The sequence below is a fragment of the Larimichthys crocea genome, chromosome XVII, assembly GCF_000972845.2.
Source record: "Larimichthys crocea isolate SSNF chromosome XVII, L_crocea_2.0, whole genome shotgun sequence".
In the NCBI taxonomy this organism is placed as follows: Eukaryota; Metazoa; Chordata; class Actinopteri; family Sciaenidae; genus Larimichthys; species Larimichthys crocea.
Window position 1 is genome coordinate 15,127,400 of NC_040027.1, and position 18,325 is coordinate 15,145,724.

The following is an 18,325-nucleotide window of genomic DNA, read 5'->3' on the forward strand; positions in this document are numbered from 1 at the left end:
GAGAAGCACACCGCCCTCTTCCCTCATGCTCTAAAGCTTTTTGAGGTGTTGCATTGAACACCAGTGGGGAACATGAAGATTTTCCTGCCTGCTCATTAGAAAACAAACATGTAGACACAAATGAGGCTGGACATCGTAATAGGGCCAGATTTCCCTTGGATGGGTGTTGCAAGTGTTTAGCAGCTGTGGATTTCTTGATGTGAAGAGCAGCTGGTAGACTGATATCACAGAGCCCCGAAACAGACAGGACTAAAAGCCCTTTACACACACACACACACACACACACACACTCGTCTTATTTGCATGTAATTTGTTCAATTTTCAAACTGCCAGGGATCTAAGATCTTCTCTTTAGCCTTTACAACTCCATCTCTTCTCCCCTTGTTCCCCCCTCTGCTTGGCTCTTTTTGGCAAACTTGAAGCAGAGCTGAGGATCTTAGTCTCTTGTTACATAAATATTAATATTAAGAGACAAACCCAGGAGCAGCTTCCCACCGCTCTGAAAACTGAGATTAACAAGCTTCAAGAGTGAACTGATGATGTGACTTTCCTCCCATTCTTCTCTTTCCTCCCCCTCTGGCTCAACGTTTCTTTCACACGCCAGCGTCGAGATTGAGTGCAGATGGAATAAAAGTTATCACACAGTAGACTACATGACACCCCTGTGCACCGCCCCCCCTCCACCAACCCACCCTTGGAAAACGGTGTTCAACTCACAGATGTGTGTGCATAATCATGCATTTACAACATCGCGCATGCAGAGTTTTTAAACACAGATGCACAAGTAAGGAATGACAACAGAGCCAAAACCTTCAGGTCTTCAGGATACCATACAAACACACAAACACAACAATCTGATTAAAATCAGAGAAGGAGAGAGATGCTGTGAGCAGGAGATACAGTTCACACGAGTTTTTGGAGACGCTGGAGCTGTAAGGATGGAAAGTGAGAGAAGATGAAGAGGAAGAGTGGGATCTTGAAGGCTTAACTGCTGTAGCTGCTCTTCTGATAGCTTGTCAAGGATAACAGCAGTTAGTCATGCACAAATCCATACTGCCTGGAACACACGCAGGAACATGCATGCTCAGAGGACCTGTGGTTTGGGGGCGAACAGAGACTTTGTATGTGTAATGTACGGAAACTTGTATGAAAAGTTAGAAACCTGAGGGCGGGAAGGGAGAAATGTGGTCCCAAAGTAAACTCCATCTTCTATATTTCAAGTATTTAAACACACATCCCGGAAAGAACCCCATCTGTCCTTGTTTCACCAGTCCAAACACACTAAATGACAGCGGTGATAAGGAGCAAGCAAAGACCAGACAAGCTCAAGCTACACCTGGAGCAAGGATTTCGCTCTAATAACAAATCAGTTTCATGTGCCTTCCTCTTTCTCTGGCTCTCACAGCTGAAGCTCGACAGGAAGCTGCGCAGAAACCTCGGCAGCATTACAATCAGCTCTTCCTACTGCTTAAGGAGAAAGCAAAAAGGGGGAGGGGGGGTGAGGGCTGTAATCAAAGAAGAAGGGGGTCAAAGCGGCTCGTGTGTGCACCTCAGACAAAGCAAAAGCATTTCTGAATTCAAACAGGTCTTGTTTTCTTCCATTGGACTCGCTTTGTCTATACAAGACCGACAAAGGTTATTGTTGAGGATGAGAAACTAAATGAGGCAGCTCTGTTATTCTCTTTTCTGTCTTTTTTCCATCAGAGTGACATCAGAGGTGGGCTGGGCCACTCCAAAAAAAAAAAAATAGAGGAAGGAAAAAAAAAAAGGCAATCTCTCAACTCAACTCACACACCCTCATCCCCCTTCTCCTCCCCTCTCTTCCTCCTTTCCCTCCCTCTTTCTAGTCTCCCCCATCCTTTGTGAAAAGGCATCAGTCGTCAGAGCTCAGTCCGTTGAAGTGGCCGGCTTTTGAACCATGCCCCAGCCCGAGCCCCAGGACAGCTGAGTCCACTGGGAGGAGCACATCTCTGGGGAAAGTAAGGCCTTGGCTAGAAAAAAAAAAAAATATATTGTGATTTTCAGCTGCAGGACAGAAGGAGTGAGTGAAGTGGAGCAACTCAGAAGACTGGAACAAAGAAAGACAGAGAGAGATGAGTCCTGAGCACTTCATCTCGGTGAAGACACAATACAAAACACACGTGAAACTATAACTGCAGGAAACACACCCCTAACTACTGGTAACAAACAAAAAGGTAAATGCAATGAGTTCATTCTGTTTCCAACTTTTGGAGTGTGTGCATGTGCCGGCATGACAGTGTGTGTGTGTGTGTGCGTGTGTAGGTGTATGTGTGTGTGTCAGGGCAGCTGTAAGAGCTCTGACTGAGAGGTTGGAGAGGTTAGGACGTTTCGTGACTGCAGTCTCCAGCTGCAGACCGAATCATTTAGCAACGCTTCTTTGGCTTTTGCTCTGGAGTCTAAAGGCCTGGGATATATTGTGTGTGTCATGCTGATAATTGTGTCGTGTATGTACATTTAACACCTACTGTATGCACTGTATTGTGTGACCCACCGTATATGAGGCCAGGGGATGTTAAGGACGATGTTAAGGACACCATTTGTGAAGTACTGTGTTTGTTCTGGCATTTTCTTTGCGTTGAGGGTAGATTTTAATCAAATAATATGAAGAAAAACACTTAATTAAGATGAACTTTTTCATTAGTGATTTCTTTTAGATGTAACAGGTAGAAACACACCCATCTTTACCTAAAAGTTACACTACGGTCAACCTGAAGAGAAACAGAAAGCTTGAAAAAGGAAAAACGAAAGAAAAGTAGGACATTCCAGTTAAACACTTGTGGGAGGCTGATCTGATCAGATGGAGAGATTTGAGCTGTGGAGCCAGGCTTGTTTATTTTCTCTTGGCTTTTGGTTTCCTAATACAGCACCATGTGAGTCTGGCCACTAACAGGGGTGCAGGGATGGAGTTAACCTGAGGGAATCCGGGTTAAATCAATAATATTACACCGGATGAGGCGGTGGCATGTCTGTCAGCACAGGCTTCTCCTCGTTACATATGGGGGTCTAGAGATCATAGAATAAGACAGCACAGAAAATGCATTGTAGTTTGTGAAAAAAAAAACAACAACACTCTTTCACAGGGTTGTATCAAGGGAAAAAACAGTGATGAGACAATGCAGTCCAAGCCTGACCACATCCTCTATCGAATACACCCCGTGGACATGACACACTTCAGTCACAACCTTGCCATGATAGCAAAAGCTTTGAACACTAACGACATCAATCTGGTGCACTTCCATATCACCAACTCAAAATTACCTTCAAATGTTTTCACTTATGTCCTGGTCTGTTGGTGGGGATCTGTGGAAAAATAGTCTGTTCGCTACAAAGCCACATCTGTGAATGCTGTAAACGGCCATGAGAGAAGAGGACAGTGCCTCACACACACACACACTGTTTGATCAAAAATGAGGGAATGGCAAAAGGCTACGAAAACATTTGGTGCGCTTGCTCGTTTTTCCCATAGAGTAATAAATCATATCAATACATCCAATAACTTGAGCCTGGAAAAAAAAAAAAAAAAAAAAAGATAAAGAGACGGAGCGAGCAGCTGTCTGAGAAATATCCAGAACATTCTGTGCTCGAGCGGCAGCGCTTGGCCTTCGAGTTCACCTGAAACTCGGGCGCATGGAGGACATGGCCTGGCAGAAAGTTTTAAATGGGTCATTACACATAAACTAACCATTCTCCTCACCCTCACACCGGACTATAAATCACTGCAGAATTCCTGTTTGACGTCCTATTTAAAAGGGTTAAAAACTCCCAGGACATGCCAATAAATAGCGGTCAGGTGGTGCACGGTAGGCTGTCAGAGCCAGTTAACCGCTGCCCTACCCCCAGCCATCCCGTCACAGACTTGTTGTAATGTTGTAACGCAGCTGGGGATTGATAGCTCACTCAGCCAGCACCAGCCAACTGTGGTTTTTTTGGGGGGCGATGGGCATGCGGCCAAACGTATCTCACCATTTGACCCGAGGCTGTGTGTGTGTGGACGCTACACAGATGTGTAAGCGCAGCTGATCTTATCAGTAAAAACACATAGGAGCAAACACAGACAGATAACACAGACGTGGGCTTGTCCAAAAAAAAACTGCTGCTCCTTGAATACTCTGACCACATGCGGTTTTTAAAATCCAACCACAGCAGAACACACCGGACACATTATATTCCTTACAAGTCAAACCTACATTAGTAGTTACAAGGCTGCCTGTAGGGCTGTTGGATTTGGGTGAAGAATAACAAACCGTGGGGAGAGAGAGAAAAAAAAAAAAGGAGGTTCAGCATCAAAGAAAAGTCTCTCTCTGCTGCATGAAGCTCATTTCGAATCCCTCTAATGAGAGCTTGGACACAGTTGAACGGACAGGTCAACACAGAGAGTTAGAGGTCAGCCCGGAGGTCGAGACAAACAGGCAAGAGATGTAAAGGCATGTAACCAAGTAGAGCCGGTGGGCAATGAGTGTGTTATTCTGTGCGAGTTTGTGTTCGTCCTGGCTGATACTAATAGAAAGCATGTGTAGTGGGAGGTGAGAGCTTAAGGTGAGGTGTGACTCAGAGAGAGAAATAAAAACAAAGAAACAGAAGATGAGTGGCTACGAGTAATCTCCTAAATCTGAAGATTTACAGCATGCAGCCAAACAAACATTTATATAAACCCTGTAACATTTTTATACTCCCTCCTCCAGGCTCTCCTCTCTCCCCTGACCCTCCTCCAGCTCTTTTCTCTGTTTGAAACCTTAGCAGCAGCAGCAGCAGCAGCAGCATGTGTTCATTCAAAGCCAAGTGTCACTTTACGAGTTCAATTTAATCAGAGGGAGAGAGAGGGCACCTGAAAGTGCAAGGAAACAGCTAATCTTTCAGCCTGGGGTAATAAATTACTGGGCTAGACAAAACTTTAAGATGATGTCAACCGCTGGGGTTTTGTTACGCAAGAACATCATGCCTGAACGGAGTTGTGTTGGTGGTGAGTGGTGGGCTTGTGTGTTTGTTCTGCGATGGGGGAGGTTAAGAGGATGAGTGATGGAGGTGTTGGAAGGTTGAGAGTCCTTATCTTGACAAAGTATGACAGATGGAGAGGGGGCAGCCTCATATGAACTCTGTCCTCTTAATCACTCTGAACATATGAACTCTGAACATGTGCATTTATGTGTATGCGTGTTGTGCAAAAGGAGGAAGAAAAGGGGGAACGCGTTTTCTACAAAGGCCGATTGATTGCAGGGGTTTGTGGAGCGGGTGAAGTAGAGGAAGGGTGGAGCTGCACCCTAATCCCACATATAGACCTCTGACCCCAACATCAGCCCACATGTTTAAGGTTTCACTACAGAAGAAGGAAAACAGATGGGTGCTGTGGGGCCTCAGGGAGTTTTTGGGGGCTCCCTCCACAGTAATGTCGTGAAGGTAGACAACTCAGTAGCTAGAAAGCAACAGACAGGAACCACTTCTGGGCTTTTTATTGGGTTGGTTATGTTCTAACCACAGGCTGATGTCTTTCCTAAATAGAACGACTTAATCGAACACAACATCTTCATTTTTTCCACCTCATCCTTCCATCCTTTCTTTTTTACTCTAAAAGGAAGGCTCCCGTCCCAATTACTAGCTTAAGCTTATAATTGCAGAGAAAATGCTACTCTTTTTTTTTTTATCTGCCTTGATTTCCCTTTTAACATTTCCAACATGTGCTGTTTGATGAGGACATATAAAACACCATTAATACGGTACCACAATCTATTTCCTGTTCCACTGTGGTCGCAGAATTTAATCTCCATGGTTTCTTCGGTGCTGTTGATGAGGTTTTTACGACTTTTTCCTTCTTGTTGTTAGCGCTGTTTGCACATTTGTTTTGATTTCAGAAATTGTTTCATCGTGTCGGTATTTTAACAGCTTCCCAACTCATGCAACATTCCCCGTTCGTAGATAACATCTTTGCTCATTTCAGTTTGATCGTTAGATGTTTCTACATCTGTGGCTCTGCAACCAATTGCATTAGCGTCACTTTGTGCCTTTGAGGAACAGAGTTATGAGTGGTCATGTAACTGTGACAAAAAAAATCAGTGGCTGGTGACATCATGTATGGATGAGATGAGGAGGAAGTCGGTCTCTGGCTGCGCACCAACAGTAGAGCTGGCCGAGCTCCATGCTGTCATGTAAAGCAGCGCTGCTGTTTATTGTTGCTCCAAATCCAAAACCTCTTCTCTCCTCCGCTCATCCCTCTTTTGTTCCTACTCTTTTCTTTTCTTTTTTTCGTTCTGACCAGCGATGATGTGTTGTATGTTTAAAGGCATTTTGGACTTGTTGTGGGAAAGTCTGAGGACCAGATGGGGGAGTCGAGGCTGGGGGATTTAGAAGCTGGGAAATACATTGGCTATGAAAATATAAATACATTCTGGCCAACTTCGTTCTCCCCTGCTTGTTGAACTGCAATCAATCAGGCTGCAGACTGACACATCAGAAGTGGTAAATCAGTGCGGGAGACACGCTGTGACCAGGAGCTCTGAAACCCCCAACAGTCACAAGATACTTCTGGCATGATGACAGACTGAATCATAATTTCACACTGCTGTGTGCTCTAGTTCATGTCCCTAACCCGATAACATGCATGAAAAGTCCAGTGCACTCTACCAAATGTACTAGCTGACTATCCCCACAGATTCTGCACACTTGTATTCAGTTAGTGTGAGCGCAGAACATCGGAAAAGGCAGAAACAATCAAGTTTGATTGCCCGACATTCGGTGCTGCCGTCTTCCAAGACTCAGTTAAACATGAGAGATGTTGTGTCAACTCATTTTGGAGGCTGTAGTTTGAGGTTCTGGATTTATCGGACAACTGTTGTGTTAGGCTGCGCGGGTTTTAGTGTGTATGACAGTGACTTTATAGGGATTCATCCCAGGGAACACACACCTGCAGTGAGCCAACTTTCCATGGAAGTAGTCTAAACTGATTGTTTATTAAGCAGTTTGCCTTGGCTCAGATCGCAAAACGATGTCTGCACTCGAGGAAGTTAGTTGCCAACACACGCACGCACACACACACAGACAGTAATATGAGGCCACAAGTGTGACACATGGCTGTCTTTTCAACCAACATTCATTACACTGTTTAACAAATGCGGCTAAACACATTTTCCTGTCTAGCAGTAACGTAAACAGCCATCTTGCTTAATGAGCTCTCTGGTCATTTCCTCTCTGACGACATGCTGAAGAGAATCATTTCTGTCGTCTCCTACTTGAGCACAAAGCTAATCACCATTCATGTACAACATCAGAACACCAAGGTAGACTAAAGCCAGTGCCCTCTCTCTCTCTCTAGTCAGCTGTGGGGTTTACTGAGTCAACAAACAACACCGGAGAGCACGGCAAAGCCGCGGGCATAGCTGACACCGCTTTGCAGTTTACACTACAAAATCGTGTGCAAGTACGGAGAAAAATAACTGTGTGTGCAATTGTGTGCGGCACAAAGCAGTCCAAGCATGTGTCATCACAGCACTAAGCTCTTTCATTACTAGATAATCAAACAGAAGCCTCGGGCCTCAGAAAATCACAGAGCTGTAGGAGTGTACGTCTTAAAACAGAAGACCGTTAAACTGTAACGAGGCAACAAACAACATGAAGAAAACCCACAAAGCAAAAAACACACAGACGTATATAACATATTTGACAGTTTGGATGACAGAGTTAGTTCAACGTGCTTAAACAACAACATGATTGTGCCTTCCTCTATTGAGAATTATTCCCAGTTGAATGAAAAGAGTGTGCGGTAAACACAGAGCAAAGGAAGTCGGCTACATATAAATACTGTCTCTGTCCTTAGACTGTTCCAATAACAACCATGAAAGTGGATTAAAACATAGCTCAGACAGAGACGGAGAGGAAACACTGGGGGCAATTAAAGGGCCACTGTCATATGTCTCCTGACTATTAATAACTATTAGCAGGGTGAGGACACAGCAGCGCACTTAAGAAGACTCATGAAGCTTGTACTGTTGCCAACATATAAGGCTAGAGGAGAAGCCCGCTGCAAATCCTCTCTCCCACACACTGGTTTCATACAGATGTTGTGGAGCACAAGAGCGGTTTGTTGGGAGGGCTGGGATGACAAGAAATTTAATAAACCCTTAATAAATTGAAAAATTGTTCCAATTGATCGTTTTTTGCTGCCCCGCTTACAGGTTCATGACTTTCATATGTCTCATGCAATCTGCTGCGCAAGTGATTAAAAACAAAAAAGACCCTGAGAGAGAGAGAGAGAGAGAAAGAAAAAAAGATGGCGAGAAACACAAAACAGAGAACGCTAAGCAGCAGAAAGTATTCAGAAATGAAAGGAAAGTTAGGAGGAGGGGGGTTTACACAGAGAGGAGAGTAATTCAATGGAAAGAAAGAGGCAGAGAAAAAGAGTTTAAATCTGTCAAGACTAAAAAAAGGAACAGGAGTAATTAATCTAAGGGAGGCTCTGCCTGAAGTTATGTCCATGAAGGCTGGTTGGAAGGAGAGAAAGGATTGTGACCCACTTTCACTATTAGTCTCTTCCATCTTTACTCCTCTGCTGTCCTGTCGAATCTTTGTGCTTTGTTTAAGCCTTACAGCCTGTCGCTCCTCATCTCCTTCTCCTCCTGTAGTATCTGTGCACATAGCTCAGTGCTCTTCTAGTTTCTGATTGTAAGCAACATCTCTCTAAAGCACCTCACAATCCATTTCCGACTAAATAACACTGAAGAGTTAGAAACATGTGAGGGAACATTGCTCATTCGTGCCAAAGCACATTTTCCCAGATTTGAAGAACTTGCACATGTGAGCCAAAAAGCAAGCTTTTGTCTTTGTCCAGTTAATGGAAATAAAACATGACACGTGCTGTGGTGTACTGAACTTATGTCAACTTGTCATAAAAATGGCTCACGCGCATACACAATGTATGTGAGGCAGAGTCGTGTTCAGTCTGGTCAGATTTTAAGAGCTTGTGGACAAAGCTTGTGTTTAGAAAGGCATGTAAGGACCTTTATTATTTGTTGGCAGCATAACGCCCATTCCATCTCTGCTGAACCAAAATCGTTGGTCAAGTATGGCCGTACAAAATCTAAATTTCCAATCTACAATGCACTTTACCGCGTCAACTCAATAGCTACCAACTCCCCAAGCACTCAGAAGTGTTTAGTTTTTAGGAGCCGCTCTGCTTGTTCTGAGGCAACACTGTAAAACTTGTACCTCTACGACACACTGGTGACCCCTCCATGTTCCCAGGAATGCCTTTGATATGTTGTGGTTCCGTGAAAGAGACTAGGCCCCTCGTACTCAGAACCACCACCCAGGAGGAAATCAGGCTCCAGAAGACAGGAAAGAGAGGGAAAGAAGGGCAGAGAAAGAAAATGATGACTAGGAAAAGATGAGAAATGAAGGAGGTGATAACTGACGGATGAGCTGTAACTTTGTCCTGTTCGTGCTTCGGGTAGGGGGGTTGCCGGCATGTAGATGATGCTGAATAAAGACTATGGAGCTCGCAGCAACAGTGGAAAGCCAGTCATAGTTTGGAAGAGAAGACACACATGAGAACTGATACTGCTGATGCTGCTGTTAAAGTCGTTAGCAGCTCTCACAAAAGGTCAGCAAGGATACAGTACCTGGTTACGCTGTCAGACACACGGGCTGCTGGAAAAAAAACACACGACCATGAAAATGAAAAACGTCTCTGGATAGTCATGCACACGCAGTACTCAATCATACACACAAGCTTATGCATACCAGCAAGAGTGCGCACACACACTACAGATATGCAGTGCTGACCGTAATCCTGTCCCCACTCGACATTATTCCAAGCGACAGAATTACCAGAATTCCTAAAGAACCACAATGGCGTCATATGGGAGACACACAGAGCCTCAAAGTTTCAGGGTGGAGGTAGGACTTAATGATGTAGCACTTAACGATGTAGCACAGAGTAAAGACTGATTGAAGAGTGATGGAGTGGATTAAGAGGGTTAGACAGTCTTGGCCTCATGCAGACCCAGGCCAGGGTGTTAAGCGGAGCAGTGTGCGAGTGTTTTTGTGCTTTTGCATTGATGAGAAACAGAACTAGAATCAGCAGGGATGAGAAAGAGGCGAGGGAGTGCCAGCAGTCACCACTCAAATCAGACAGGGCTGAAGACAACACCGCTTCGCTCTGCGTGAGCTGTTTTCATACCTTCGTCTCACACCCCTGTAGTGACCGTCTGTATGTGCACGTTTGTAAAAATCTTTCAAGTGAAACACAAACACTACCCACCTACTTCACATTCCCTGATGGGTGTATGGAGCCACGTAGAGCAGTGAGCATATTTAAGTGGAGGAGCGGCAGCGGAAGCAGGGGTCAACGTGTTTTACTGAGGGGGCCAGTGTGCAGCACTTTTGTACCGGACAGTAAGGTCGAATCTCTGAGCAGGAAATAAGGTCTTCAACACTCCTAGAGACCCTTTTTGACTAGGACATAACTTCACACAAACAGAAGCCAAGAGGTCCTGGAGCGATTTCACTTTGCACCCCAACCCCAACATTAGGCAAATCACAAATTTAAAAAGCGATGACTGTTTATTACGTAATTTTGCATGCTGCCAGTGGTGCTTAAATCAATGTTGGAAAGAAGATGCAAAGGCAGAAAGGGAGACTAAAAGCAACAGTGAAGCAATACATCCATACCAGAAGTTGTGAAGAAAAACAATAAGTCATGATATCAACCAACTCGCTTTTAATCACGCTCATCGTAGACCAGCTGTTTTTACAAGACAATACTTTCATCTTCTTCTCTATATTCGAGTAACAACTCCTTTTGTTTAGTCTGTATGCTGTTTTAATAGCTTTTGTTGGACTAATCAGCCAGTTAGCTGCAAACCCTGGGCCATCAGACTGTGCTTACTCAGTGGCAGTGGCCATCTGGGGGCCAGAAACTATGCAAGACAGGAGGATGGGAGTTTGGGGATGAGATTAGTCTTTTCTCCAGTTCCCTGAGTAAAGTAGATGAAGTAAGCGTATGGGTAGGTACTAAAGATAAAGCCCAGACAGCAGGCACATAGCAGAACTCTTAATTGGGGGGAAATAACAGTGCCGCAGAAAAATTGGGTATCTGTTAGTCGGGGGAACTGAGACAGAAAGCAGACCTCATCCCGTGGGATGAAAAGCAAACGTGTTCTCTCTTTCAATCTTTCCACACTAACAACACCGTGTGGAACAATGACCTGACAACTCATGCTACTGCACAGTCAACGCTTTCTTAAACTATTACTGATTGCCTGGAAATTTTCGAAGAAGTGTCAGACACCTATTTTGTATAAAATCTTATGGTGGTAACAATCAACACCCCTGCTGTTTACATTCCTTTTGTTAGCCTTCGTAAACAAGGTGTCTGTTTCAGAGTCCCAAATCTTCAGATCTTGTTATTCTTGCAGGGAGGCCTGGGGGGACTTGGAGGGAGCACCAGTAGCTGTCCATCTATCCATCTAACCAGCCAGCAGCAATGCAGGGGCTGATGTGGAGCCTGTGCGCCCTGCTCTGCCTCTCCCTCTGGGAGGAAAGTTACTGCAGGGGCTCCAGGGAAGCCCGGAGGACCAAAGAGCCTTCTCTCCACCGGAGTAAAAGAGCTTCCCAAGATGATGGCAAAAAGTGTTCCTACACCTTCCTCATACCGGAGCAGAGAATTACAGGTTCAAAGAATAACTTGTTTTTGTTAAGCGTTAGTTATTCATCATATGGTTGTCTTCATGTAATCTCTTGTTTTTCAAAAAATTCCCCAATAGCAATCTCCTGAATAATTCATATCTGTCATCAGGTCCAATCTGTGCCAGCACCACAGGCCCTGAGCCAGACAAGGACAGAGTGACCCGCATGGACATTGCAGATGTGCGGGAGGTGCTCAACAAACAGCGGCGTGAGATTGAGACACTGCAGCTGGTGGTGGATGTGGATGGTAACTTAGTGAATGAGATGAAGCTGCTGCGGAAAGAGAGCAGGAACATGAACTCCAGGGTGACCCAACTCTATATGCAGCTGCTGCATGAGATCATCAGGAAAAGAGACAACTCTCTGGAGCTGGCCCAGCTGGAGAACCGCGTCCTCAATGTGACCTCGGAGATGATGCGACTGGCTTCAAGGTACAAGGAGCTGGAGGCTCGGTTTGCCAACATGGCCGGGGTGGTCAACAACCAGTCCATTCTCATCTCTGCACTGGAGGAGCAGTGTCTGAGGGGACGCAGTGAGCTGCCCGTCGTTCCTCCACTGGTACAGGTGGTACCGCAGAATATACCAGTGAACAATCGTTTCACCAATGAGATACAGAGGTACAACAACAACCGGGCCTTTCCCAGAGGATCACGCATGGACTCACCTACTCCGAGCCCATTTGGGATTGATCCGCCACCACCGCAAGGAACACTTACCTCTGATGGTATGTACCAATTTTAGATTGGCAGGAGATGATGAGTAAATAAGTGTGATACACTGTGAAATAATCAGGGATCCAAAGAAGAAAAACTAAATGTCCTTTTAAGTAATTGTCTTGATTAATTGCATACACAACTACCAAAGGACTGCAGTTGGTATTGCAGAGGAACAGTTGGCTCATCTTTGGCACAGAGGCAGTGAAATCATACATTCCTATGATTCTCACTTGGCTGTTTGTATTGGCAGCACTGCACTGAGCATATGTACTAAATTAGTAAGATGTGGATTAGTCAGCTTTGAATGGCATTAAAAAGGACTTCATGAGAACGGGAATGTACAGCACATTTGCTGCAAGGCTTTAGTCAGATTTGCATCCAGTCTATTGTCAAACAGAGCAAACATGATAAATGGACTAGTCCATTTAGTCCGCGACCCCTAGACAAAACCATTAAATGAGATGAAATCCTTTAAGAGAGACTGGGCTCCTCTGTACGGTTCTCACAGAGATTCTGAGAAAGATCCATCTCCAATGTGAAACTAATTAGCAAGGTTGGAAGACTTCCTGGAAAGGGCTCCTAAAAATTATTCAGGGGTGTTGTATTTTGACTGGCAATTAGACTATGGCGGAGCCTGATGACAGGGGTTATACAACCAGATGGTGAAATGGATGAAATCATTCATAACATCCATTGGACATCCTAAGGGGAGTCCTAAGGGGAGTAGGGTGACATAGTATGGGTCACAGAACAAGGCTGTGGTGAGGAATATTCTCTGGCATCTCATTAATTTACTGACACTTCCTACTTATTACCATTAGAGAAAATGGCACGTACCATTTGGCAAACGAACCCAGACCGTCCCTGTGATCGCATTACAAAAGAAAACAGTGAATAAGACAGTCTAATATTTATCTATAGCCATCCATTTATATTTAACAGTACTTACTGCCAAAAAATTGTGAAGTGAACCTGAGGTGTATATTCCAAAGTGTCTGACAGGCGTTTTACCATCAGGTTAAGTGCCAATTCTTGATTGCCTTGATCCTTCAGAGACCACAAGGCTCTTCTCAGAACACTGAGCTTGCAACACCTTCAGCACACATCATGCACCGATAATGATGGGCCTATTTCGAGCACAATGAGCACAGGAAAAATATTTTTTAAAGCCTCCATAGAGAGAAAACACATGGAGGCACAAACAGTGAAGTAGTAGGAGGTGGTAAAGAAGCAGTGACTCTACTTGTACATGACAAAAAAGACAGAATGTTCTCGTGGTTATTTCCAGCTGTATACAATAATTCTCTGCCTAATTTACAAAGCCCCTGTTGAACTGTAACTTTAGCATCGTATTAGTCAATCATAGCTCATTAGAGCTCCAGTTTCACAGACCTCATCCATATTACAGTTGAAATGTTAAGCAGCAACTTTCACAGACTGCCAGGATCTAATTTCTGTCTGTGATTGAAACAAAGTTCTCAATCTGGACGCCTGATTAATCTACAACCAAGAAAAACAACAGAAAGTCAGAGATGGATCATTTTTGCTCCGGTGGCTGACACATTATCCTTCACCATTTATTTATTAGAAGAAGAAAAACACATGCCCAGAAATATTTCTACCTTTTATCTTCATAAAACATCCCAGCTCCTTGTGATAAGGATGGTACTCCTCTTTCATGATAAATATGAGATTTACAGGGAATTCCCTTGATTTTCTGTTTGATAGCCATTGTTAAGTGTACGTGGATGAATTTATATTTTAACAGAATGTGTGCATCTAAATAAGAAAATAAGCAAACCTTCAACCCGAATTCAAACCACCAAAGACCACTAATAAGCTCTCTTCAATTTGGATTCACTACTACTACAAAAACACATTTCCTGACTAGTTTGGTCTAGTTGAAGCTTTTGTAAACCACTAAGGCTTAATGACTCAATTAATGTTAACCCCTTTAAGGTCAGTTGGGAGAAAGTGGCAGAAAAAGGGAACAGAGGAAAAAGTAAGAGAGCCCCTTCACTGCCAGGTCTGAAGACATATCATTACTAGAAAAATACAAGCTTGTGCTGGGGAGTTTTAGATATCTGTGCTGGGGCATTACACTGGGTCCCTATGTGCTCCGACACTCAGCAGACAAAACCGTCTTCCATGGACCTTTAGGCCCCGGAGGCCCCACACACAATGCCGGTGTTCATACTGGTTTAATCCATATTCTCATTGGGGAAAACAGAGGAAATATGTTGGGCCTGGGTTCAGCTGCTTCAACTTTGGGTGCAGCGCTACTACATGGCTTCTTTTGAAGATTAAACTTCAGTGCCTATTCATGATTTAAAACTATTTAAGTGTGCATATATATATACATATGCATGTATCCACAACTTTGAACTGAAGCATGTTTGGATGGTCTGAGCTGAAGGAGATATTTTCCAAAGAATGCGGCCACAATGATACATCACCTCAAACTATGGGGTCTAGCAGACGTTCCTTCCCAACTTTCTCTCCCCTTTTCTCTTGTCTGCTCACTAGAGCCCCTAGACTGATGATGATGACTTTTGCATATGCAATAAAAAAGAAGACATCTTGTTCATTCCAAGCTGCAGTATGGCATATTTGTTCAGGGGACTAAAAATGGATGACTTTTGTAGGAGAAAGTCGGTAACAATCAAACATTTTAAATCCAAGCCATGAGCACAATCTCAGTTTACTGTTTTTTTTTTTTTTTTTTGGTCAGGTCCCTTCAAGGACTGCTACCAGGTGCGACAGGCAGGTCACACCACCAGCGGGATGTACCTTCTGAAGACAGAAGGTAGCGATCGGTTGATCCAAGCCTGGTGTGAACACGGCCTGGACAATGGAGGATGGACTGTGTTGCAAAGGAGGAGAGATGGCTCTGTTAACTTTTTTCGGAATTGGGAGAACTACAAGGTAAGGTGAAGGAACTCATTCATTGTAAACGTAACATCAGGTTTGATATGATAAAAGGCAGAGTTTAGGGGAAACTGTCAAAATATCTTTAAACAAAAGAGTAACCATCAAAATATCTTTAAACAAAAGAGAAACCTGTATTCAAATCTTTTCTAAACAACCCAGTCGATGCAGTTCATTTTGGAGCCAAGCAGGAACTTGCTCCATCAATGTAAACAGCTCAGCGATGGATTTCCTCACACCAAAATCACAGCCAAGAACTGTAGCCAGGCATCTACATACAAATACACGCAATCAGAGCCGCAGTGGGCTGAGAGAGAAATAAAGCTGAAAATGATCCTCTCTTTCTTTTCTTCCCGTGTCAGCCTTTGCAACTGAGATGTGATCCAGAGAGAAGAGAGAGATGAAGGAACGCTGTTTTTATAAGTGCAAAAACTTACTGGTAGTTTTTTTTTCTCTGTAAAAAATAAATAAAAAGGCAAAGGCAAGAGTTTTCCTCCGTCATAAATTAGATTTAGAAATCAATATGGTCACGTCGTTTGGATCAGGAACAGAAATGTGTCTCTGCAGCTCTCCATTTTCTGTATTCAATTCTCCGTCGAATTGCAGCCAAATCACTGCTGCCCCTGCCATCCAACTAATTCACCTCGAGTGAGAAACCACAGATCACAACCTTGACACATTATCGTCTCAATGGGAAGCAGATTTGACTTGATTTCACTTGATTGCCGTCACCAGACTCCTTTAAACTCAGCACCCAACTAAGAAATTTTATTAACCTCAGTATGCTTTACAGCTTGTGTTTTTGGACCCGATTTGCTTTCACTGACCGCAGAATGAAAAGAAATCTTTTCTTTCACCAGTTAGCTAACCCACGGTGTCGTCTAACTCAAATCAATTCTGCACTTTGTTGGCCGGCACTACATTTGCAATGACATTTTGGGATTGACGATGAAAATGAATAACAAAAGAAAGTGTGGTGGTGCTTACCCCCCTGCAGAGAGGCTTTGGAAACATAGATGGTGAACACTGGCTTGGGCTGGACAATATCTACAACCTGGGGAAACAGGGAGACTATAAGATGATGGTTGAGCTGGAGGACTGGACAGGGAAGAAGGTGTACGCCGAGTACAGCAGCTTCCGCCTGGAGTCAGAGAGCGAGGGTTATCGGTTGAGGCTCGGCACCTACCAGGGCAACGCTGGGGACTCCTTGAGCAGTCACAACGGAAAGCAGTTTACCACGCTCGATCGTGACAAGGATGCATTTTCTGGTAAGGGGGACACCAGAGGAGTTCTAAATGCTTTTTGATTTCTTATATTATGAGGGCATCGCCCCTTTCTTGTCTGTACGTCACACTTGTTTTACGATGTTGTGCCCCTCTACACTAGGTAATTGTGCCCACTTCCATAAGGGTGGCTGGTGGTACAACGCTTGTGGCCAGACCAACCTGAATGGCGTATGGTACAGCGGGGGAGTTTACCGCAGCAAATTCCAGGATGGGATCTTCTGGGCAGAATATGGAGGAGGTTTCTATTCCCTCAAGTCAGTCCGCCTCATGATCCGACCGATTGACTGAAACCTTGGACATTCTTCAAATGCACCTCAGTTTCTTACCTTATCTTTATCTACCCGTAAACAAATACTGTAAAGGCAGAACCAGGAATCCCTGCCATCATACAACAGCGCCTTGTAAAATATGAAGGTGAAGAGACAGTGGTACGCGTTTATGGCCAGATAATTAAGACTCCAGTGGCCTGCGCAGTGGCTAGCTCCCATGTTGACTCTAAATTCGAGATGAAGACTGATGCCATTGCCCTCCCCAAGTAACTGCTCTCCTCCACCTTTACGTCTGGAAAGTAATGGTCCATCAAGCTCACTAGGACCATTAAGTATTAATCTTAAGTGTCCTATCTTACTCACTCTTGTTGAAACTCAGTATGTAATAAAAGGGAAAAGGTCATTTTACCAGAGAAATTTCTTCTGAGCAGCTAATGGTGACTCATTGAAAGTAGTGTCACCCGTAGCAAAGGGTGCTGGATGTATTTGGATGTTTGACCTAAGTAGCATGAAAAATGGTGAAAATAATGCAGTTTAAATAAAAAAAAGGTGTGTTGCCAGTTAGAATACCTGAAAATCAAACAATTGCAAGACAGGCCTTGCTACTGTTTACTGGTTTCTGGATTTTGTCTGGACTTCTGGGGTTTCCTTCGACCCCAAACAGAAAATGAACTTGTGCGACAATGTGCATGTGGCTGAGCTGGCTTTGGTGTGTAAATATCTTTGGCTTTATTTGTGAAAGGTAATTTAAGAGATGTTATTCTTCTCAGGCCAAATGTTCACAATGTTGTCACTCTGTCATTCTTTGTTATTTATCAGTGTATTTATAGTAAATATAGTCATGGTCATTTTATTATCTACCCCTGTAACAATACAATTCTTAGTATTTTTTAATCACATTACACATTACATTAACAACACTTGAACTGAAGGACAAACAAACAGAACTAGCCGAGACAAACAAATCCAGAGTGGATGTCTAGTTGACTGGAGATGAAGAGTATGTGACGTGCACTACCTGTTTTCATCCATGTCAAATTAAATTCATTTGTAAACAGTGAACCGGTCTTTTACTCTTCACTCAGCTCATTTTAAAAAAGTCAAGTGTGTTTGATTTAGTGGCATCTAGCAGCATATTTGCTGAATGCAAGACCATCACTTCACTCTCTCCTTCCTCCAAAGGAGATACTACAGTAGCTGTATCTGACACACTGGACCTTTAATAAACAGCAAAATGGAGGTTCAAACCATGACCTCTGCTTTGCCAAAAGTATTTCAAGTAAGAAAAAGTAAACTTGAAATATTTGTCTGTAAAATATGAGACATGTTTTATCTGTATAAAGGATGATACAATCATCTGAATATTTCTTTGACGATTTAAGTGCAATGCACGATTTCAAGGCTCTGAAGAAGGTCGGATGGATTCAATAAT

The 18,325-nt window shown here is 43.7% G+C and overlaps 2 protein-coding genes across 4 annotated transcripts in view; one reads left to right on the forward strand and one right to left on the reverse strand.

Moving 5' to 3' along the window:
- The window catches only part of ralgps2 (Ral GEF with PH domain and SH3 binding motif 2), a 68,574-nt gene that overhangs the window by 10,214 nt on the left and 40,035 nt on the right, over positions 1-18,325 (reverse strand). The window lies entirely within an intron of this gene.
- angptl1a (angiopoietin-like 1a) lies at positions 1,788-17,955 on the forward strand. The gene is made up of 6 exons (XM_010739767.3): positions 1,788-2,195; positions 11,424-11,678; positions 11,804-12,418; positions 15,142-15,335; positions 16,336-16,606; positions 16,725-17,955. The coding sequence occupies exons 2-6, from the start codon at positions 11,492-11,494 to the stop codon at positions 16,910-16,912; spliced, it is 1,455 nt and encodes a 484-aa protein (XP_010738069.1). The 5' UTR covers positions 1,788-2,195; positions 11,424-11,491; the 3' UTR covers positions 16,913-17,955.